At 51.2% G+C, this 19,820-nt stretch overlaps 1 protein-coding gene across 2 annotated transcripts; it reads left to right on the top strand.

The window, feature by feature from the left end:
* Nucleotides 1-5,217: 5,217 nt before the first annotated feature.
* Nucleotides 5,218-19,249, top strand: LOC133349096 (nuclear receptor-binding protein-like). 2 transcript variants are annotated; one of them, XM_061562276.1, is made up of 18 exons: nucleotides 5,218-5,446; nucleotides 7,537-7,659; nucleotides 7,754-7,855; nucleotides 8,075-8,164; nucleotides 8,401-8,441; nucleotides 8,740-8,834; nucleotides 9,240-9,263; nucleotides 10,520-10,603; nucleotides 10,986-11,044; nucleotides 11,504-11,605; nucleotides 11,896-12,028; nucleotides 12,249-12,351; nucleotides 13,038-13,088; nucleotides 13,786-13,915; nucleotides 14,223-14,276; nucleotides 14,430-14,493; nucleotides 15,193-15,248; nucleotides 15,815-19,249. In XM_061562276.1, exons 1-18 carry the CDS (start codon nucleotides 5,306-5,308, stop codon nucleotides 15,926-15,928), a joined length of 1,566 nt encoding a protein of 521 aa, XP_061418260.1. In that variant the 5' UTR covers nucleotides 5,218-5,305; the 3' UTR covers nucleotides 15,929-19,249. The 2 variants fall into 2 exon arrangements, with proteins under 2 accessions (XP_061418260.1, XP_061418261.1); XM_061562277.1 differs by lacking the exon at nucleotides 9,240-9,263.
* Nucleotides 19,250-19,820: the final 571 nt, after the last annotated feature.

Genomic DNA, 19,820 nt, shown 5'->3' with positions numbered 1-19,820 from the left:
GCCAATGCCATGGGTGAGTGCGTGGCCAATGCCATGGGTGAGTGCGTGGCCAATGCCATGGGTGAGTGCGTGGCCAATGCCATGGGTGAGTGCGTGGCCAATGCCATGGGTGAGTGCGTGGCCAATGTCATGGGTGAGTGCGTGGCCAATGCCATGGGTGAGTGTGTGGCTTCCTTTGAGGGTATAACGGTAACGCTTCGCACAGATAGATTTAATATTTTCCACAATATTGGTCACGAAAGCCGACGTGTTTAACAGATTAAAGAGTTGCTTGTACTGCCATCTCTGGCCGCCGAGCAATAAAAGGCGACACAAGACATCGTGGTATTTTGTCCACTTTCCAGGCAGTCACCGATGCCAGTTCTGTCGCGTGGTGATGCATTTATTCTCGCGCCAAACGAACATAGCTACAATTGACGGCTGATGAGAAAACTTTTAAAATGACATTTCCTTTGACAAACTACAAATTGATATACCAGGAGTGGTTCGTTGTGGCGCCGCCCCACCAAGCAGCTGGAGATGAGAAATATATATATTTTTTTATAAAACTACTTTTATCTACATTATTTTGTTGTATAATTTATTTTTTAATTATAATGATTATTTGAACGTGAATTGTCTAATGAAGATAACATTGTAAGTTCATATTAGAAACCACTGCAACGCCACAGTCTAATTTGTGCCTAGGGGAGGTCTCGGGCGGCGGTGAAGGCATCCGAGTGAGAGATTTCCCTTCATTCACTGCGTTGAGCAGCTTCCCATTGGAGCCACGCCGCTTGAGACAACGCGTTCAGGGCTGCAATGAGAGACCACGTCACAACGCGAGGTGGCACTGAAAATGGAGCAGCAGCAGCAGCAGCTCACGGCCGGCACTCTCTAGGAGGCAACAACAGCGACGGCAGGAGGTGCAGCAGGTGCAGCACACGAAGAATTAGCAACGGACGCCGTGGAGTCACTCCTCAATATTCAATTCGCAAGGATGACGATGTAGGAGGAGTTGAACATCAATCAACTGGGCTCTGATCAACCGACTTGAGCCTCATGGGGACAGCATTTCATTGCTTTGTTTTGTTTCGTATTCATCTTGATTTGAAGCTTTCGTGACTGCAGGAATCCATACTCTTGAGTTCTTTGGGTAAAGTCACGTGGGTAGAAAAATAAATAATCCAGCAGTTCCACTGCTAGATTATTTATTTTCCGCCTGAGGACGACCGCTTGTGTTGGTGATCGAAACGTCGTGATGTTTTTTTACCTACGTGATTTTACCGAAAGAACCAACGAGTATTGTTTTGTATTGTTTATAAATGCCTAGCATTGGTCGATAAGACAATTATACAACGTTTACGGGAAGGCCAATAACATGGCGAGGTTTTTCTTTCTACTTAAAACTTTCGTGACTGCAGGAAGTCATATTCTTTGGTTCTTTCGGTAAAGTCACGTAGATAACACAGTGCGTACAATTCGTGATCTGATCCCATCTGTGAAGGACAAGATTCCTGACATGCAATATCCCGGCGTCTACAAACTAAGCTGTGTCTGCGGCAGTAGTTACATTGAGGAAACTAAGCGACATGTCCCGGACCGTGGTCGTGAACATAAGGCAGATCTGAAACACGGCATAGACCAATACTTCTGCCGTGGCTGATCATTACTTTAATGCGGCTGGCTCAGATGAAATTGATTTCTCTAAGACGAAGGTACTTTTAAAGCCGACTGGCTATCAACAAAGATTCGTTCACGAAGCCATCCACATATACAGACAATTTCAACCGAGACGACGGTTTTAAACTCAGCAATCATTGGAAAGATGTCATCAACCACTTTGGGTCATGACTTGATTTGTGTTTTCTTGTCAACCTCCACCGTCAGCAGTGTGGATGTGTGCAGCGAGGTGCAATGCTCCCCCCCATCTCTACCCCCTCCCTCCCCCATCTCTACCCCCCTCCCCCCATCTCTACCCCCCCCCTTCCCCCCATCTCTACCCCCTCCCTCCTCCTACCCCCTCCCTCCCCCATCTCTACCCCCTCCCCCCCCATCTCTAACCCCTCCCCCCCATCTCTACCCTCCCTCCCCCATCTCTACCCTCCCTCCCCCATCTCTACCCTCCCTCCTCCTACCCCCTCCCTCCCCCATCTCTACCCCCTCCCCCCCCATCTCTAACCCCTCCCCCCCCATCTCTAACCCCTCCCCCCCATCTCTACCCCCCCCTTCCCCCCATCTCTACCCCCTCCCTCCTCCTACCCCCTCCCTCCCCCATCTCTAACCCCTCCCCCCCATCTCTACCCTCCCTCCGCCATCTCTACCCCCCCTCCCCCATCTCTACCCCCCTCCCCTCCCCCATCTCTACCCCCCCTCCCCCATCTCTACCCCCCCCCCCATCTCTACCCCCCATCTCTACCCCCCATCTCTACCCCCCATCTCTACCCCCCATCTCTACCCCCCCTCCCCCATCTCTACCTCCCCTCCCCCATCTCTACCCCCCTCCCCTCCCCCATCTCTACCCCCCCTCCCCCATCTCTACCCCCCCTCCCCCATCTCTACCCCCCTCCCCTCCCCCATCTCTACCCCCCCTCCCCCATCTCTACCCCCCCTCCCCCATCTCTACCCCCCCTCCCCCATCTCTACCCCCCCCATCTCTACCCCCCATCTCTACCCCCCCTCCCCCATCTCTACCCCCCCTCCCCCATCTCTACCCCCCTCCCCCATCTCTACCCCCCCCCCCATCTCTACCCCCCCTCCCCCATCTCTATCCCCCCCCATCTCTACCCCCCCTCCCCCATCTCTACCCCCCCTCCCCCATCTCTACCTCCCCTCCCCCATCTCTACCCCCTCCCATCTCTACCCTCCCTCCCATCTCTACCCCCCCCCCCATCTCTACCCCCCATCTCTACCCCCCATCTCTACCCCCCATCTCTACCCCCCATCTCTACCCCCCCTCCCCCATCTCTACCCCCCTCCCCTCCCCCATCTCTACCCCCCATCTCTACCCCCCCTCCCCCATCTCTACCCCCCCTCCCCCATCTCTACCCCCCCTCCCCCATCTCTACCCCCCCCCCATCTCTACCCCCCCCCATCTCTACTCCCACTCATCTCTACCCCCTCCCCCCCATCTCTACCCCCCCTCCCCCATCTCTACCCCCCCTCCCCCATCTCTACCCCCCCTCCCCCATCTCTACCCCCCCTCCCCCATCTCTACCCCCCATCTCTACCCCCCCTCCCCCATCTCTACCCCCCCTCCCCCATCTCTACCCCCCCTCCCCCATCTCTACCCCCCCCATCTCTACTCCCACTCATCTCTACCCCCCTCCCCCCCATCTCTACCCCCCCTCCCCCATCTCTACCCCCCCCTCCCCCATCTCTACCCCCCCTCCCCCATCTCTACCCCCCTCCCCTCCCCCATCTCTACCCCCCCTCCCCCATCTCTACCCCCCTCCCCTCCCCCATCTCTACCCCCCTCCCCTCCCCCATCTCTACCCCCCTCCCCTCCCCCATCTCTACCCCCCCGTTGTCTCTCTCACACTCGGACTGCGCCCCTCGTCCTCAGCCCGCCCGTGCTGGTGACACCGCACGGCTCCCGTCCCCCGTCCACTCACAACTTTGGAAGCCCTTATATTATTATATAATACTAGCTTTACTACCCGGCTTCGCCCGGGTACTTGGATTCACCACGCCCGGCCGCCTTTGTCTCCCCAGTGAGGATGTTCACACACGACACCAGTTAGTCGTTTGAGGCTGAGTCGACGTAGGGGAGGCCCAGGTCTGAACGTTGTTTATGAATAATGTTTGCTAAAGCGTACGTGTTACAAATTGACTAACTTTACTTAATAAGCAGGCTACAGTGTATATTATAGACTGGCAGTACGCTCACCCAGCTTAATGACTATTTGTACAGTCACCATTAAAAGAATAGATTCTTGGCGCGTAGGGTTTAAAAGTAATATTAATTGCCCACATTGTGTTGGGGAGGGAGTGAAGAGTACGTGAAAGTGTGATGAATTTACCTCAGAGTCGCGTGGTGGGTGTGGAGGCCTAGTAGCGTGCAGAGCCTCCGGCCTCGCCTAAATTGCCCACCCGGCAGAGGCAGGGTACAGGTGGCGTTTCCCCCCCCCCCCCCCCCCCCCAGCGCTAGAATAATACAGTCTAATCGCTATTATGTTATTATCTACGGAGCCTATAATAGTAATAGAACACATTGGGGTGGGAGGGGAGTGAAGAGGACGTGAAACTTTGAAGAATTTACGTGAGAGTCGCGTATTAATGCGTGCGCCTATTGTTAACGCTAATTCAAAATGGCGTCCACCCCGCGCCGAAGGCGTCGCTACCCGTTGGCAGGGGCAACCGCCGTTCAATGAAAGTGCGTATGGTCCGGCGACACACAGACAGATTCGCGATTTTATATATATAGAATATATTATATAATATATATATTATATAATATAATATATATATATATTATGTAATATATTATATATTATTGTAATATATAATATATTATAATATATATATTATATATGTTATATATAATATATATATTATATGTGCAGTTGCATTTGGAGGCTTGCTCCCTCTTTTCTCTCCGCCTGATGAAGACCGATTGTGTTGTGGTCGAAACGTCGTGGGTTTTTTACTTTTATTTTTTTATTTTCTATCTCCGTGACTTTACCGAAAGAACCAAAGAATATGACATTTTTCTTAATTAGAAACACCATACAGTGTATGTTCAGAGGCCACTCAAAACAGCAACAGCCCCGCCTCGTGGAACATCACGATCCGCCACTGTGAGATCCAGCGCCGTGGACCAATTAGAAAATGCAAGAAGACAACGAGCGAAGTCGTCGTCGTCGTTGCTATGGGTCCCACTCTGAACCCGCTCGTTGGGCTTGGAGAGTTTCCAGTGCAGGGCCATGCTGTGGCTGTGGGCGACAGAGCCCTGAGTCACTCCGGCAGCCATGTTGGGTGAGGAGCCTGACTCTCTCTCTCTCTCTAGCGGGGAGCCGCAGTTTGCTTTGCTGAGACGAATTCTGTTTGATGGCGTTTGGTCTGGACACGTTCGTTTAATTCAGTTGCTGAAATAAAAGCCACTAAACGTCAAGCGTAATGGATGCAAGTGCCAGGGGTGTACATGACGTCACAAGTGGCTGGACGGCCACCCCTTTCTGATGTGTGACGTCACCAGCGACTGTAAGACGACGCCCGCGCGCCTTATCGACACCGCCGTGACGTCACGCGCAGGTCGCCATTTGCGGGAGGACGAGCGCCGCCTTCGCAGTCGCCGTCTGCTCCGCCGCGTCTCGTCCCGGAGGCGATGTCCGGCGCCGAGAGGAGCGAGCGGGAGAGGGACAACCACGCCGCCACGCTCGTCGCAGGGGACGACGAGGAGAGCGAGGACGAGAGCGAGATCCTCGAGGAGAGCCCCTGCGGACGATGGCAGAAGCGGAGGGAGGAGGTGAGGCTCTTCCCGGCAGGGATTTTAGGCAAAGCGGCAGGCTTGGGTCAGCCTGCTAGGCCGCGATCTCGGTGAGATGCGGGGGAGGCACAGAGACATCGGGAGACGACGTACGGGGGGGGGACAGATGCGGGGAGACGGATACACGGGAAGAGACGGACACACGGGGATGCGTACGGAGGGCAGAGAGACGCGGGGAGATAGCGTGACACTGGGGGATTGAGACGGTGACACGGGAAGACAGAGAGCCGGGGGACAGGCAGATTTGCGGAGACGTGATTCGATGTCGTTCGACATTGGAAGTCAGGAGGAGACGCGGGCGCAAGACGTGGAGATGAGAGAGACTTGGAGTCAAACTGGTGCGATGTACTATTGGTGGGCTACGCAGGAATTACTGCATCTTGTACGACTCAAAATTCGCTGGGTTGCTATGTGGCCACTAGATGGCAATACATCGAGTGCATGTATCTCACATCAGTGCGGACCTTTAGGTTTTATTCACTCCTATGTATGGATATTTTCCACGTACCCAGGGTTACCTACATAACATTCCTTGAAATAAGTAATTGGATAAACATCCCAATGTAGAACCCTGGTGAAAACGTGGGACGCTCCGTCAGTCGAGGCTTTTAAGGCTCGTCTAAAAATACATGTATTTACTCTCTCCTATCCGTCTGTGTAGGGTTATTTGTCTCCGTTTTAATGTTTTTACTGGAAATCTGTTGTAAAGCGCTATGATGCCTTGTGTGAATGGCGTTTTACTTACTAAATAATGGACCATATAAATCTTGGAAAATAGTTGATATGTCGTCATTAAACGCATTAAACGCACTCTCAACGCGCCGGTGGGCAGTGAATTACAGCTTCGTGTCCTGGTAAAGCGAGACGAGGCAGGCCGCCTCTCTGCTGCAGACGTGTTTACACAATCTCACAGAACTCACAAACACCGCCTGTGTGTCTCCCTCTAAAAGAAACATCATTATGGTGGTAATTGCTCAACATTTCCAAAGTGCTCTGTGGATGTGATGCATCACGGGGTGTTTAGGGTTCGTGTGTGACGAAAAGCGCGAGTGTGCGTTCTGTTTACCAGATGGATAGCGACGTGGATGGTGAGGGTGGATTAGAATGTGCGATGATGATATAGGTAAATAGAAAGGGTCGATTGTGATGGTTCATGGTGGATGGTGAGGATGGTAATGTAGGTTAATATTCTATGGTTCGTTCGGTAAAGTCACGTAGATATATAAAAAAAAAAGAATAACAATAACGTAATAAAAATGAAAAGAAAGTGAATAAAAAATAGTTTTGTGAGTGGTGAGGATATTCATGCAGTTGGATGGTGAAAATGATAATATAGGTGAGTAAGGTTCTTACCCGCACCTATTGGACATCTGCGAAAAAAATATTTATAGCTCATTGGATTCCTCCAGTATAGAAAAATATTCTGATTCTGATAGATGTTAATTTAGGTGGATGGTGATGGTAATGGAGATGAATGGTGAGCATGGGTGGTGAGTGGATGATAAGGTTTGAGGCCTCCATTTTCATGGGGCATGTTCCTCGTGCCTGTCATGTGATGCGGGTAGCGGCCATTGAGGCGGCACGAGTGAGGAAAGAGTGGGTTACTCGAGGCCATGGCGAGCGTAAGCGGTGACACACAAGCGTAGCGCTGTTACACAAGAGTGTAACACGATGCTTAATGTGAGCGTGGGTTGCCAGCATGAACAGTAAACGCGTTTGTGCTGTGAAAGTGTTTGCTCTGACTTATGCGAGTGCAAGCTGTACATGCGCAAGATGAGATGGTGCATGCCAATGCGAGTGGCTGTATTTCTGTGATTAGCACTACGGCTCCGTGGAGCTTCATGTGCACATGAAGTATGCGGACAGGGAGTACTTGTGGGGTTGTCGCATACGAGTGTGTTCACTCGTGTGTGAATGTGCCTCTGTGCACTTATCTTGGCACAAGCACTGTGGTGGTGTCACTGTTCATTAGTGGCAAGTGGCACCTGTTGTGTGTGTTAATGGGAAGGTGAACCATGCGTGTGTGTTCACACATGTCTGTGTGTATCTGCGCCCGTGTGCATCTGAAGGTGAACCAGCGGAATGTGCCGGGTATCGACAGTGCTTATCTGGCTATGGACACGGAGGAGGGCGTGGAAGTTGTGTGGAATGAGGTTCAATTCTCTGAGCGGAAGAATTTCAAGGCCCAGGAGGTGAGTTTCCTGGACCCATCTCCTCAAAGCAGAGTGCACGTCATGGGGATGAGGGCGTCTCATTGTGTCCTACCTCCATTACCCCCTTGTGCAGGAAAAGATCAAGGCAGTATTTGACAACCTCATTCAGCTAGAGCATCCCAACATCGTCAAGTTCCACAAGTACTGGACGGACATCAAGGAAAACAAGGCGCGGGTGAGCACATACAAATGTGACATGCAAGTGTGTGCTTAGCTCCACTGTGTGACTTGCCGTAGCAAAGCTGAGAGCTTCATCTGGACAGCCGTGCAGCTCTACTGGGGATCAGTCAAACGTGCATCCATACGTGGCCTGTGCGACGCGAGATGCTGCAGCAGCAGCAGTGAGGGGAGTGCGCGGTTATGCTGGGTGCTGACAGGTGTGCTCCTTCCACAGGTGATTTTCATTACAGAGTACATGTCCTCAGGCAGCCTCAAGCAGTTCCTCAAGAAGACCAAGAAGAATCACAAGACCATGAATGAGAAGGTGGGTGCTGTGCCGTCCATGCCCAGTCTCATCGAGGAGCTCTGAATCAGTCATGTGCTCCGAGCGATCAAACACTGCAGGTGCTCGTCACTTTACATTGTAAGTGGTGCTATTTGTGTGTTTCGTCCTCTGTGCTTTGTACACAGAATCGTGCCATGGACAGTACGAATGCACACTAATAATACTGAGAATTCCACCACGCTTAGTGTATGAGTGGTATTGTATGTGTGCCACAGGCCTGGAAGCGCTGGTGCACGCAGATCCTGTCGGCTCTCAGGTGGGCATCGCGCACTGTCGTGTGGTTGGCAAGTGTTGGGGTGAAGGAAACCCACCCCCTTTTACGATGCTGCCGCTCCCCACGGAACAGGCTCAACCACAGGTTACCTGCATTTTTCAATGGAAATAGATCCCAATTAAAAATCAGCACTGCGGGTGTTTAGTGAGTCTCTGAAAGGTGAGAGAGGGAGGATAATTCCTAGCTTGGTAATTTAAATCTCCAGCATTAACTCATGCTCTGTCCCGGGGGAGAGGGGGGCGAGTGATGGCGCAGCAAGGGTGTGCCCGTGTCTCCATAGGTACCTCCACTCTTCCGTGCCGCCCATCATCCATGGCAACCTCACGTGCGACACCATCTTCATGCAACACAACGGCCTCATCAAGATTGGCTCTGGTGAGGCCACAGGCGGTCACACTGTTCTCGTAAATCTCACCGTGTACGCGTTGGGCTGGCGTATGCCTGCATTAGCCTCATATCTACGTCGCAGAGTCATCCGGTCGGCCGGGCTGGCCAGCGTGTCTCAGCATAGCTGTTGCACATGAGCTCAACGAGACTTGAAATACATAATGACTGGCACTGGGGTTGTGTTCGCCATGTTGGCGAGCGGGCGGCTGTGTTTGGTTTCTCAGGGTGGCACCGGCATGGCTGCCGGGTAAAAACCCATGTGTGCTTCCAGGCAGCCACGGATGAAATGGCCATCGCGCCCTTCCTTGCCGTCTGTGAGCCCATTGCCAAACATCGTGATGTTTGTAATGCATTCTCATGTTAATAACTTGCTTGCTCCCATTCTGTGTACAGTCTGGCATAGGATCTTTGCCAATGGTGAGAAACTTTCTTCTACCTCATTGTCTTCAATTGCTACAATCAGTAAACGGTACTCGTAGTCTGATTGGCGGGCGCCTCTGACTGCGACAGGGGAGGCAGCCTCGCGGCTGCTTCAACATCTGCTTGTTAACTTCGGCCAATGAAAATTGTGGCTGCTGGATTTTTTTTCTGTTGAAAAGATTTCCATAGCTTAAATGATCACAGTCGGAGTCGATCAATGTCAAAAGCCCTCCCCTGGGCGTAGTTGCAGATCCTCGTTGTATTCTTCATGTTTTATATGTTGTTGCCGTTTTTGCTGTCACCCCTGGCGAAACTCGACTGGCACCGCGGCTCAAATCCTCTAACATCTCACCCAACGTCGTAGCCTCACGTTCCGTCCCACTCACACCTCCTGCTTCCCCCCCCCCTCCCCATGGCCTCACGCACACCCGCCCTATCGGTTTTGGGGCAAGTGCTTGTGGAGCATGTGCACGCCAGCCCTGTGATTAACCCCGAGTTCCCTCGGCGTGAGTGATTAACCCAGGTGAGTCATCGCGATCCCTGTTTGAGTAAAGGTGACACCTGGGTGATCGCTCTGTGGCCAAGTGATGAGACTCGTGATGAGTTCATATCTGGTCTCGATTCGATGATACTGGAATGACAGTCCTGTGTGTGATTCATGCTGCAGCGATGGTCAATTCCCCCGCGTGTCAGGCTGAGGCTTTGTGCTTGTCCGAGTGTGTGTATGTGTGTGCATTTTGGAGTGTGCCAGTGTGTTTGTGTCACTATAAGAGTGCTTCGGAGTGAGTGTGCGTGAGCATATATGTCGGATTGAGTGTTCTTCTGTCAGGCTCTGGACGGTGACGTGGCCTAACAGTAGCACTTTCGCCGCTTGTTGTAGATTTTCGCAGTTCTAATCCAGTGGCCTCCATGATTATTACTGCCTGTCTAACCTTAATTATATGAACTGTGCTTCACAGTGGACATTAAATATCCCCTTATGTCATTTGCAAGAGTAGGCCATTGTGTACCGGCGTCATCCAAATTTCAAAATTATACCGCAAATTACTCCTTGGGGATTACACTTAGTAATTGTTGCCTCCTGTTGGCAGACTAATGCCCCAGGGTAACTCTTGCAAATGAGACTATCCTTGTCACGAGTTCTCACCTGTTAAACTAAATAAACTTGAAACTTCAACTAGACTGTGTGTGTCAGGTGAAGAGTGTGCTCATGGCAGCTTGAGTGTGCTCACAGTATGCTCTGCGCCCTCTAGTGGCACCAGACGCGATTCACAACCACGTGAAGACCTACCGGGAGGAGCAGAAAAACCTGCACTTCTTTGCGCCGGAGTACGGGGGTAAATAACCACAAACCCAATATTATCCACAGCGACCGCCACAGTAGATCGCACAGGCACTTTGATGTCACCAGCATCACAGCCTTCACCTCGTAATGTATTCTGTGTGTGTGTGCGCACAAATTCACTCCCATGCACACAGTGGGTGTAAACATCGGAACATTCGTTCTGTCATGTCGGTGGCTGACGGTTAGTTTACTCAAGAGTCTATGTTTGCTGTGCAGAACTGAAAACAGCGATGCTAAAAATAATACTTGAGCTTACATTACGCGTTTTGAAGTTGACCTTATGCACACTTGTAATCTATTACATGATGCCTATTTGGTATGTGGCCACGAGAAGGCCTGCTCTCATGCTGCTCTTGGGCTGTGCGCGAGTGCAGCTGTGGGAGAGGTGACAACCTCCGTGGACATCTACTCCTTCGGTATCTGTGCCCTCGAGGTGAGAATCCTCACCACGCACTTTATAGGCATGCCAGCTTTGCTGCTTGTGCTACCTGCATAGTTGTGCTATCTGTATGTCTGTGTGTTAATATCTGTACATGATGAGGAAATCCCTCACAACAGAAAGATTTATGCAGGCCAGAAAACAAACAGGATTCAACAACTCAGAAAGATTTGCATGTACAAAAACTTAGCCTTACGTATTATGTGAAACCAATTCGGAAGAACTGCACTGTAGTTATTTTGTATTTGGCCACCATCAATATATTGTGAAGATGAGGACAACCAACAGACAGCCGTGAGACGACCACTACTGTAGACCAGTTTCATTCTTATTCAAACTCATCAGCATGACACTTGCCTTCCACAGTCTGTTTAAGTCTATACAGGTAATATTTGTGTTTTGCTTCCTGTGTGTGTCACCCATGTTGATGGAAAACTGTGGTTGTGTGTTCAGATGGCAGTACTGGAGATCCAGGGAAATGGAGATTGCTCTACACTGGTGTCACACGAAGCCATCAGCAGTGCAATCAACTCGTTAGAGGATCCATTACAGAGGGTGAGTGGTGAAGATCGCAGCCGCAGCATACGGCTGCTCTGCGTATTGGTTACGCGGGCTCCATGGGGTTCTTTGTGTCTTGATGTGTTTGATGGTATGCTGGGTTGTTATGTGTCCTCCTGTGTTGTGGCGTTGGGTGGTGTCCTGCCATGCTGTGACATGGTGATCTGTCTTTCCGTGTTGTCTTGCGCTGTCACCATTGTGTGGTGTCCTGCTGTGTTATACTCTGCTCCATTGGGACGTTATGCGGGTGCTGCTGCATACCGCACCGCTCTGCTGCGTGTACCCAGGAGTTGATTCAGCGGTGTCTGTGTGCGGGAGCGGGTGTCCGCCCCACGGCGCGCTCACTGCTGTTCCACGCTGCGCTCTTCGAGGTTCACTCACTCAAGCTACTCGCCGCTCACTGCTTCCTCAACCACCAGCGTGAGCTCCTCACCACCACCACCGCACTCACCACATCACCTCCCTTATCTCCTCACTCGTCACCTCGCCCCCCTTCTCACCACATCACTTCATTCACCACCGCGCTCACCATCTCGCTTTCTTCACCACCACATCATCTCACCACCATATACTGCCGCTCGCTCCATCCCACCTCACGGTTAAATCCTGAGTGTAACTCCTCCCGTTATCGACCACTCAGATCTGATGGCGGAGAACGCGGTGGAGGAGATGACGAAGAAGATCGACCCCAACGGCGTCCTGGCTGAGATCCGGCGCGTACAGGGAGACGGGCGGCAGTGGAGGTGAGACACGGGCAGCAGGTACTCACACTTGGGCATGGACCGACAACACATACCACAGACGCTTCGTTGGGGTGGTGTATTGGTTAGCGCACTGCACTACAACCCTGGCGGCCCTAGTTCGTTTCTCACTCGTGACCAATAACAGTGGTGGACATTTGAACGAAGTGAGTATCTGGTGCCGTGCGTAAATATCAACACTGGGGGGACGAAGGCGGTCGGGGCATGGTGTTGGCAACTCGCCCCCTCATGTGCTGTGCTGGCCTTTAAAGGTGCCCGCTAATGGCAACAGAAGAGAAGGAATAATGTTGTACAGAAGGATGTGGAGCTGAGGTGACTTGTCAATGACTAATACCAGCGGTGTCAAGATCGGCCTGTATGGAGGAGACTTGCGAATGACTGTACTGGGCATTTTAAGGAGGGCAAAAGAGGAGCCACACCCACAACAAACGGAGTGCTGGGTGGAATGCAGAAAGTTAACACGGTGGGGGGCACAAGTGGTGCATCTTAAAATGATCTCAGTTGGCCAACCAATGGCACCTAGGTCTGTCCTGTGACCCATCAGCAAAACCTTCGACACTTCACATGACCTCAAAGTGCAACGAGCCTAGAGTACAGATGCTGTGGTGACGTCACTGCCACTTAGTGGAAAATATCGGTTGTGTTTGACGATTAATGTTTTGTTTCAGATTTTCTCAAGTGTCTGCCTTGGAGCTTGACAAGTTCTTGGAAGATGTGAAGTACGTAAACATCTCCTGCCATGCACACCTTTCATACTCGTCCACACACCTGCTCCACCTGTGCATGCATGCATGGATGGATGTGTGTGTGCGTGCTTGTACTGTATGGGGAGCGGTAGTGTAATGGTTAGCGACCTGCGCTATGAACCTGGCAACCCGAGTTCAATTCCCGCTCGCGGCCAACACCAGTGACGATTATCTGAACTGATCCTGGGCCTCCCCTAGGTCGACTCAGCCTCAAATGAGTACCTGATGCGGTGTATAAACATCGCCACTGGGGAGACAAAAGTGGGCGGGCGTGGTGCTGGCCACCCACTCTCTTGTGTGCCGTTCTGGCCTTCATAGGTGCTCGCTAACATCACTTGCCCCAATAGTCTGATCAGGCTATACGGGGGATCTTTGTATTTGCACTGTGGGAGTGTACCGAGTTCACACATCTGTATGTGTACTCTGCGCGCTCTGTTTCACGTGTGTGCGTCTGCGTGCACGTGTGCATGTCACCTCAATGAAGACCTGGTGTGGTGTGTAGACCTCAGCATTGGGCAGACGGCAACAGCCCGGCGCGGTACTTGCCACCCACTCCCTAATGTGCTGTCCCAGTCTTTAAAGGTGCTCGTGAACAAAACTTGTCTCTACGATCTGTAACGGGCTATACGGGGGATGTTTTGCTTTTGCGCGTGCGCTTGTGGGCGATCAGAAATGGGATCTACCCCCTGACCGCGTTTGGGCTGCCTCGGCCACACCACTCTCCGCGCGCCCAATCGCCTGCAGCCCCCGAGTCTGAACGCAGCCCCACGCCCGAGCCAACGGAGGTGGAGACACGCAAGGTATGAACACTGCCCTGCTTCACCCTTCACTGTGCTTCACCTTCCACCACACTCCGCACCTCCGATGAGCACCGTTGGCTACGTACGGTGCTAAAGAAGTTCAACGTACATGCACTCTATACCATCCTGCTGCACATTACACTATCCAGCTTCACCCTCAACCATACTCTAAAGCGTGGTGCTGTACCCTTCACCGCATTCTACACGGCCTCCACACCCCTTGCCGGGTATTGTCGAGCACTTCCCTGAGTGTGTGACGATGTGTGGAGGAAGGCTGTCACGAGCCCTTTTGTTGTTACACTCCCAGGTGGTACATGTGCAGTGCAACATCGAGGCGCTGGAGGAGGGGGCGCGGCGACACGTACGTATTGGCACGGAACACCCTAGCACCGCGCGCCGCTGATTGTTGGGGCCTTGGTAGCGGTGCCTCTACCCGGGCGGCACTCGGAGGGCACCGTGAGGAAGGGAAGTGTGCAGACCCGCTGACCGCTCGCTTTTGTGGTTGTGGACACAGCTGACGCTGCTGCTGAAGCTGGAAGACAAGCTGAACCGGCAGCTGAGCTGTGACCTCATGCCGGGTGAGACTGGCTTTGTTTTCGAGTCCTCGTGACTTCATGACCGTGTTTGTTACATATCGGGTTGTTAAATGATAACCGTTAAACCTGTAACCGTTTTTAGAATAGATTACCAGTTGCTAAAGTCAGAAAGTGGAAATCGTTTTCAGTGGAATTTTTGTAATATCTGCACTTATTGGCACCCTCGGACGTAAATAAAGCATGGCGGCTGAAGTCGCTGCTTGGTACGTTTCTCAGTTTCAAGGTAACGGTACCATTCTGAAAATGCTGCTCATGCCAATTCTGGCAGAAGGGGCTCAACGAGAGGGAGTTGTAGAGGATATTTGGCCTACTTTTCTATGCAGGTCGGATATCTTGGAAGAGGCAGTTGTACACACACCCTGCCCCCACCACACGGGACCTGCCAATGGACTGCGGGCTATACCCATTTTCCCAGGGGGATTTAAGAAATTTGCCTCATTGTTCCAAGTGCCGTGTTGGAGATTAAATTGAATCGGCAACCTTTGGATTACAGGTGCAGTGTGCTGATCATCACGCCAAGGCAACTCTCTTAATTTCTCAGTTAAAAGTAGGAAACCGTTATGTAAATTACTGAAGATCTGTATACGTGCAGCACACTGCACGTATAAGAACCCAAATGAAAGCGTCTGCTGCTCTCACCCTTGACGCATTCATGGCTCTTCCCTGTATCTGCACATTCAGGAGACAGCTCGCAGGACCTGGCCGGGGAGCTCGTGCGATTTGGCTTCATAAGTGAGGTGGGCTTCGTGCATATGTACACACGCAACTACGCCCAGATGCGTACACCCATACACTTATTTGGGGCAGGACGAGGCTTCCTGTTAATGCATGCATTGGTTTGTGTTCCTGCGTCGTGCGTGCCTTTGTGTCTGTACGCGGATGTGTTCATGTGTGTCTGTGTGTGGGTGGAACAGTATTGTGGTATGTATGTATGTTGAACTTCTTTCGCGCCATACCTAGCCAACCGTGCTCATTGGAGGTTCGGGGGAAGGACAACAAAGTATACACTAGTGGTGAGCGCAATGCGCTACAAACCGAGCGACTTGCGTTCGATATCAGCCTACAGCTAGCATCAGTGGCGACTGACAGCTGAAATGGTCCTGGGACCTCCCTGAAGTCAAATTGGCCTGAAATGAGTACCTGGTGCGATGTGTAAACTTCACAAGATGACCAGGCATGATGCTTGCCACGCCACCCCCACTGCATACCATGCAGCGTCTAATAGGTGCTCATGAACAGCACTGGCCCCAACCGTCTGTATAGGTTATACAGAGGTTATGTGTGTGTGTGTGCGCGCATGCAGGCAGACCGCCCCCTGCTTGCCTCATACCTGGAGGAGGCCCTCGGCCGCTGTTGCACCAACGGGCCCCCTGCTCCGCTCAATGGGCCCCATGCCCCTGTTGCCATTTCCACCTAGGGCCTCTGCCCGTATGTGTCACCATAGCAGATTGCATCTTCTCAGCCCTTAAGTTTTGTCGAGGGCAGCTGCGTTGGTATACGCTGTCTGACCATTGGATAAACTCACCAGGAATCCTCAGTGATGTTGAAGCAAATTCGAAACAAGGGGTCTCCTGGAAAACGGGCTTCACCAGCAGCATAATACATTGTCGGTTGTTATTTTAATCCTGAATATAAACATTTATTAGAACGAACGAATGGAACAAGGAAGGAATTATAAGAGAACCCCCTTAAAGATGTGTGCCTAGGAGCAGGGGTGAGAGATTGACTTGGGAATTGGTTGCGCATCCACAGCTCTTGAGGGATTCCGACTCCCTGTTTTCCGCACAGGGCTGTTAGAAAAATCCGCTAATGCACGCTTTCGGAAGGCGCCTAGTGCTGGGCACCGTGGGCTTTGCATGAAGCCCACGGAGCCGGCGACTGGCCCCCTGCTGGCGCTGCACAATCGACGTGCGCTGCAGGTTGCTGTAAGAGAACTCTGTTCATCCGTTGCTGAAGGGATCATCTCCTATTCCATCTTCAGCAACCTGCTGTAGTCAATTGCAGCCGTGTTCCATCTTGTGGCTGAATATTCAAACTAACCATGACCCACAAATCTAGGCAGTACTGAGTATAATATTGTGGCTTTCTAATGCTTAATATGAAGCATATTGCATTAATGTTTTGTGATGAATTGTAAGTGATGATGTAACGGCTTGTAAGGCGTTGCAGCGATTAGGCGTTCATTTTAGCCTCGTGGCCTTCTTTGCCAGCACGGCGCTTGCGTGCAGCCACTGGCAGCCTTGTCTGTGCAATGTCCGGCCCTGTCGCCCACGAGCCAAACTCCCCACGAGCCAACCTCATGACCTGACCTTTACAGAACTTGACTTTTCCTATCTGACCTTACATTTACTCAATTGCGCCATGACAACAACGGAGGAATTGGGTGGCTGCTTTTAGTTTTGCCCCATGGAGTGGGGCTTGTGTAACGCACGTTCATGCGTGGCGGTCATCCACGCGCGGGACGTCTGGTGAAACTGCCGAAGCACTGCAGTGGCCGGAGAGTGCCGGTCAAGGTCAAGGCAAGATCAAGGTAACAAACTGTTGAGGCTCGAGGAGCGGTTGTCAAATCGTAGTTTCTGCTTCTGGCAGACCAGCACACGTGTCATGGCGGCAGGGGACAGGCAGGTTTGTGCGTGCATATGATCTGGTGGCCCGTCTCGCCGTGTTTGGGGAGGTTGGTGGATGTGGCCACACAAGTGGCCGGTGGCTGCTCATGTAAGCGTTGCTTATAGCGCGCATGTGCTTTTAATCGCCGCGTTTTAACTTCGTGACGTTTTTACGGCAGTGCTAACGAGTGCCTAAGTAAGCGGGGTGGGGGCTCCTACAAGCCCTAGCGAGTAACCCCGATTTGGGCCTGCACCTCCAAAGCTGCAGGTTGCCATTTTTACAAATGCAGAGGTGGGAGGGGGGGTCTAGGAGGTTTGAAGATGTGGTTTGTGCGACCATGTGCGAGTGTCTGCCTGGGCGAGCTCATGCTGCCGAGAAGATTGGTTTAAAGATACTTTTATAATTGAAGTCTCCGCTATCAATACATGTACAGTTGAGCATTTGGCTGAGCGTTTGTGAAATTTGGAGTCGTTTTGACAACGGAGGGGTGCTTCCGTTCGCGACCATTGGGAAGTTCCGCCATAAACTTTTGGGAGCACTTGGAACCATGGGGTCACATAAGTGTGGGGGGGGGGGGGGTGCACCACTGAGTTGTGAATGTGTGTGTAAAGATTGGGCACGTGTGAGAGGGCATGTATTTTTGCACCGTGTGCTGTTGTGGCACAGAGTATGGAGTCAGATTGCTGCCAAAAATAAGCGTAATATTCGTTTTTTATGTAATGGGTTTGGCTTGGTTGGGAAATGTTTTTAATAGAGGTGGTAACAGTGCTATTATGTCGATGGAATTGGGAACAGGGAAGAGACAATTTTTATATGATTAATCACCTAATGATGGTCGCAGAATCTCGAGGATACTGAAATATTTATTCGGATTATCTGGCAACATTTAACCTTTTCCTTACTGAGGGCCGAATAGGACTTTCAAATACATTTAGAGGGCAGCCGCACATTAGTTAACACTACACTTTGATCACGCTTGGACTGTATGCATTGCCTTTGTTCTCAAAGCTACTTTAAAGGTAACAGGATACTCGGCGCATTAATGTTTCCAATGGTGTTGCCAGGCTGAAAAATCTCCCTCAAGTACTCAATTAGTGTTGCTAAGATTTTTTGCAGTAATGGATTGTTTATGGACTGTAGGCGTCATGAGGCTGTGGGCCATATGCGTGATGTCCACCTGCAGGCCGTAGGTTCCCCACCTTTTCCATAGATCGGCATGCATCACAACTGCATTTGATGGTGATTGTGTCAATTGGCATGAAATGTGAGCATAATTAACCATGACAAGTTGTAACTGTGACATAAGCCTATGTGTGAAGAATTTCCTACGACGTGTACTGCAGGATAATCGTGCTAAGAGGTGGCTCGGGGTGGCTGGGATGTCAACGTGGCTGCGTTGCGTTTCTGTCTCAGTTCGGCGTGGTCACGTCAGCACAAGAGAGAGGAGCACATTTAGGCCACCGTGTGCCCCACTGGAGCTGGAATCTGAAGCACTTATATTTTGTTGTACGAGGAAATGACTGTGCCTGCCTACCTGTGCGTGTGTGTGCACTTGCGCCCATCCAGATCATTGGCCTTCTTCAGAAGCTGTGCAGAAAAACCAAACAAAACTCTTGAAACAAATGGGGTAGATGTAGGATAGAAAAGAGACCGTGTATTGTGAATTTAGACCGAAGGTGTGGTGCAGACTTGTGTCGAGGGCTGAGGAGCATGTGTATGTGTGCACTGAACGCCAGAGAGGTGGTGCTCATAAGGGCCAAGGGAGGATGGCATTTGTGGCTGTATGTGCATGTAATGAAGCTTTAGGCGATGGTATGTGATTTTTAGGACATGGTGTGTGTTATGTTGGCTGAAGACCTTGTTTGTGTGTAATGAAAACCGAGGCGATCGTGTGTATGATGTGTGAGATGATGAGATGGTGTGTGTTTGAGATTAGGCTCGGGGTGAAGTGTGGTGTGGGCCGAGGTGGTGCTGGTGTTTTACTCTTTGCCTCAGAGTAAAAATACATCGCGTTGTCTGTACGTCTGACATTCAGAATAACATTTGAGCTTTTCATTGTAAAAGGTTACACTATAGAACGCCCCTATTACGTGTTGAGTTTATTAATTAAAAAAAATCCTTTCCAGTGTCACTGTGTATTCCTATACCTAGTCGTGTCCTTAATTTTCTTAAACGCGCGTGGTGTTAGTGACCGTACTTGATATCATTGTGGTAATGGTTTTTTATATATATACAACATATATCGACAACTGGCGGGAAATACTCAGCGTTGCCCGGGCGAAAAAGACAACAACAACCGCCATTTGGTGACGGCACCACGACGCTTGTGCCAGGCTATGTGCACATTTAGGCCACGTGTAGTGTCGAATGCCCGCTGGCAGGAGGTCATGGGGCAGACCCAGGTGCCATGGGTCAACTGACTGAGATGAGTGGCTGATGCACCACCTGTGCCCCCTACTATGCCAACTTGCTATGCTTTAGCAAGCCGGCGCTCCGCTCCCCATCCGTGTCCTTCACGAGCCTCCTCCACAGAGGTCGATCTTGACATCGCTAGTACCAGTCATCGGCAAGTCCACTAATGATAATAATAGTTCAATTTGTAATGCGCGTAAATTTGCAGACGTAGTGGCCGCAACTCAGAGGCGTGGAGCCAAGCTCACAGTCGCTCGAAAGCGTGATTGCAGAGGTGAGTTTTTAAGTCT

This window comes from Lethenteron reissneri, chromosome 29 (genome assembly GCF_015708825.2).
Source record: "Lethenteron reissneri isolate LAM-NWPU_2019-01 chromosome 29, ASM1570882v1, whole genome shotgun sequence".
NCBI classification, from domain to species: domain Eukaryota; kingdom Metazoa; phylum Chordata; class Hyperoartia; order Petromyzontiformes; family Petromyzontidae; genus Lethenteron; species Lethenteron reissneri.
The sequence above is the reverse complement of the archived record's forward strand: the minus strand, read 5'-3'. Positions and strand labels throughout refer to the sequence as shown.

Excerpts from the sequence above, each read along its gene's own strand:
- LOC133349096 (XM_061562276.1), top strand. The coding sequence starts at position 5,306 with ATGTCCGGCGCCGAGAGGAGCGAGCGGGAGAGGGACAACCACGCCGCC. Across the intron at positions 9,264-10,519 it reads GCATAGGATCTTTGCCAATG|TGGCACCAGACGCGATTCAC; the intron begins GTGAGAAACTTT and ends TGCGCCCTCTAG. Across the intron at positions 11,606-11,895 it reads TAGAGGATCCATTACAGAGG|GAGTTGATTCAGCGGTGTCT; the intron begins GTGAGTGGTGAA and ends GCGTGTACCCAG.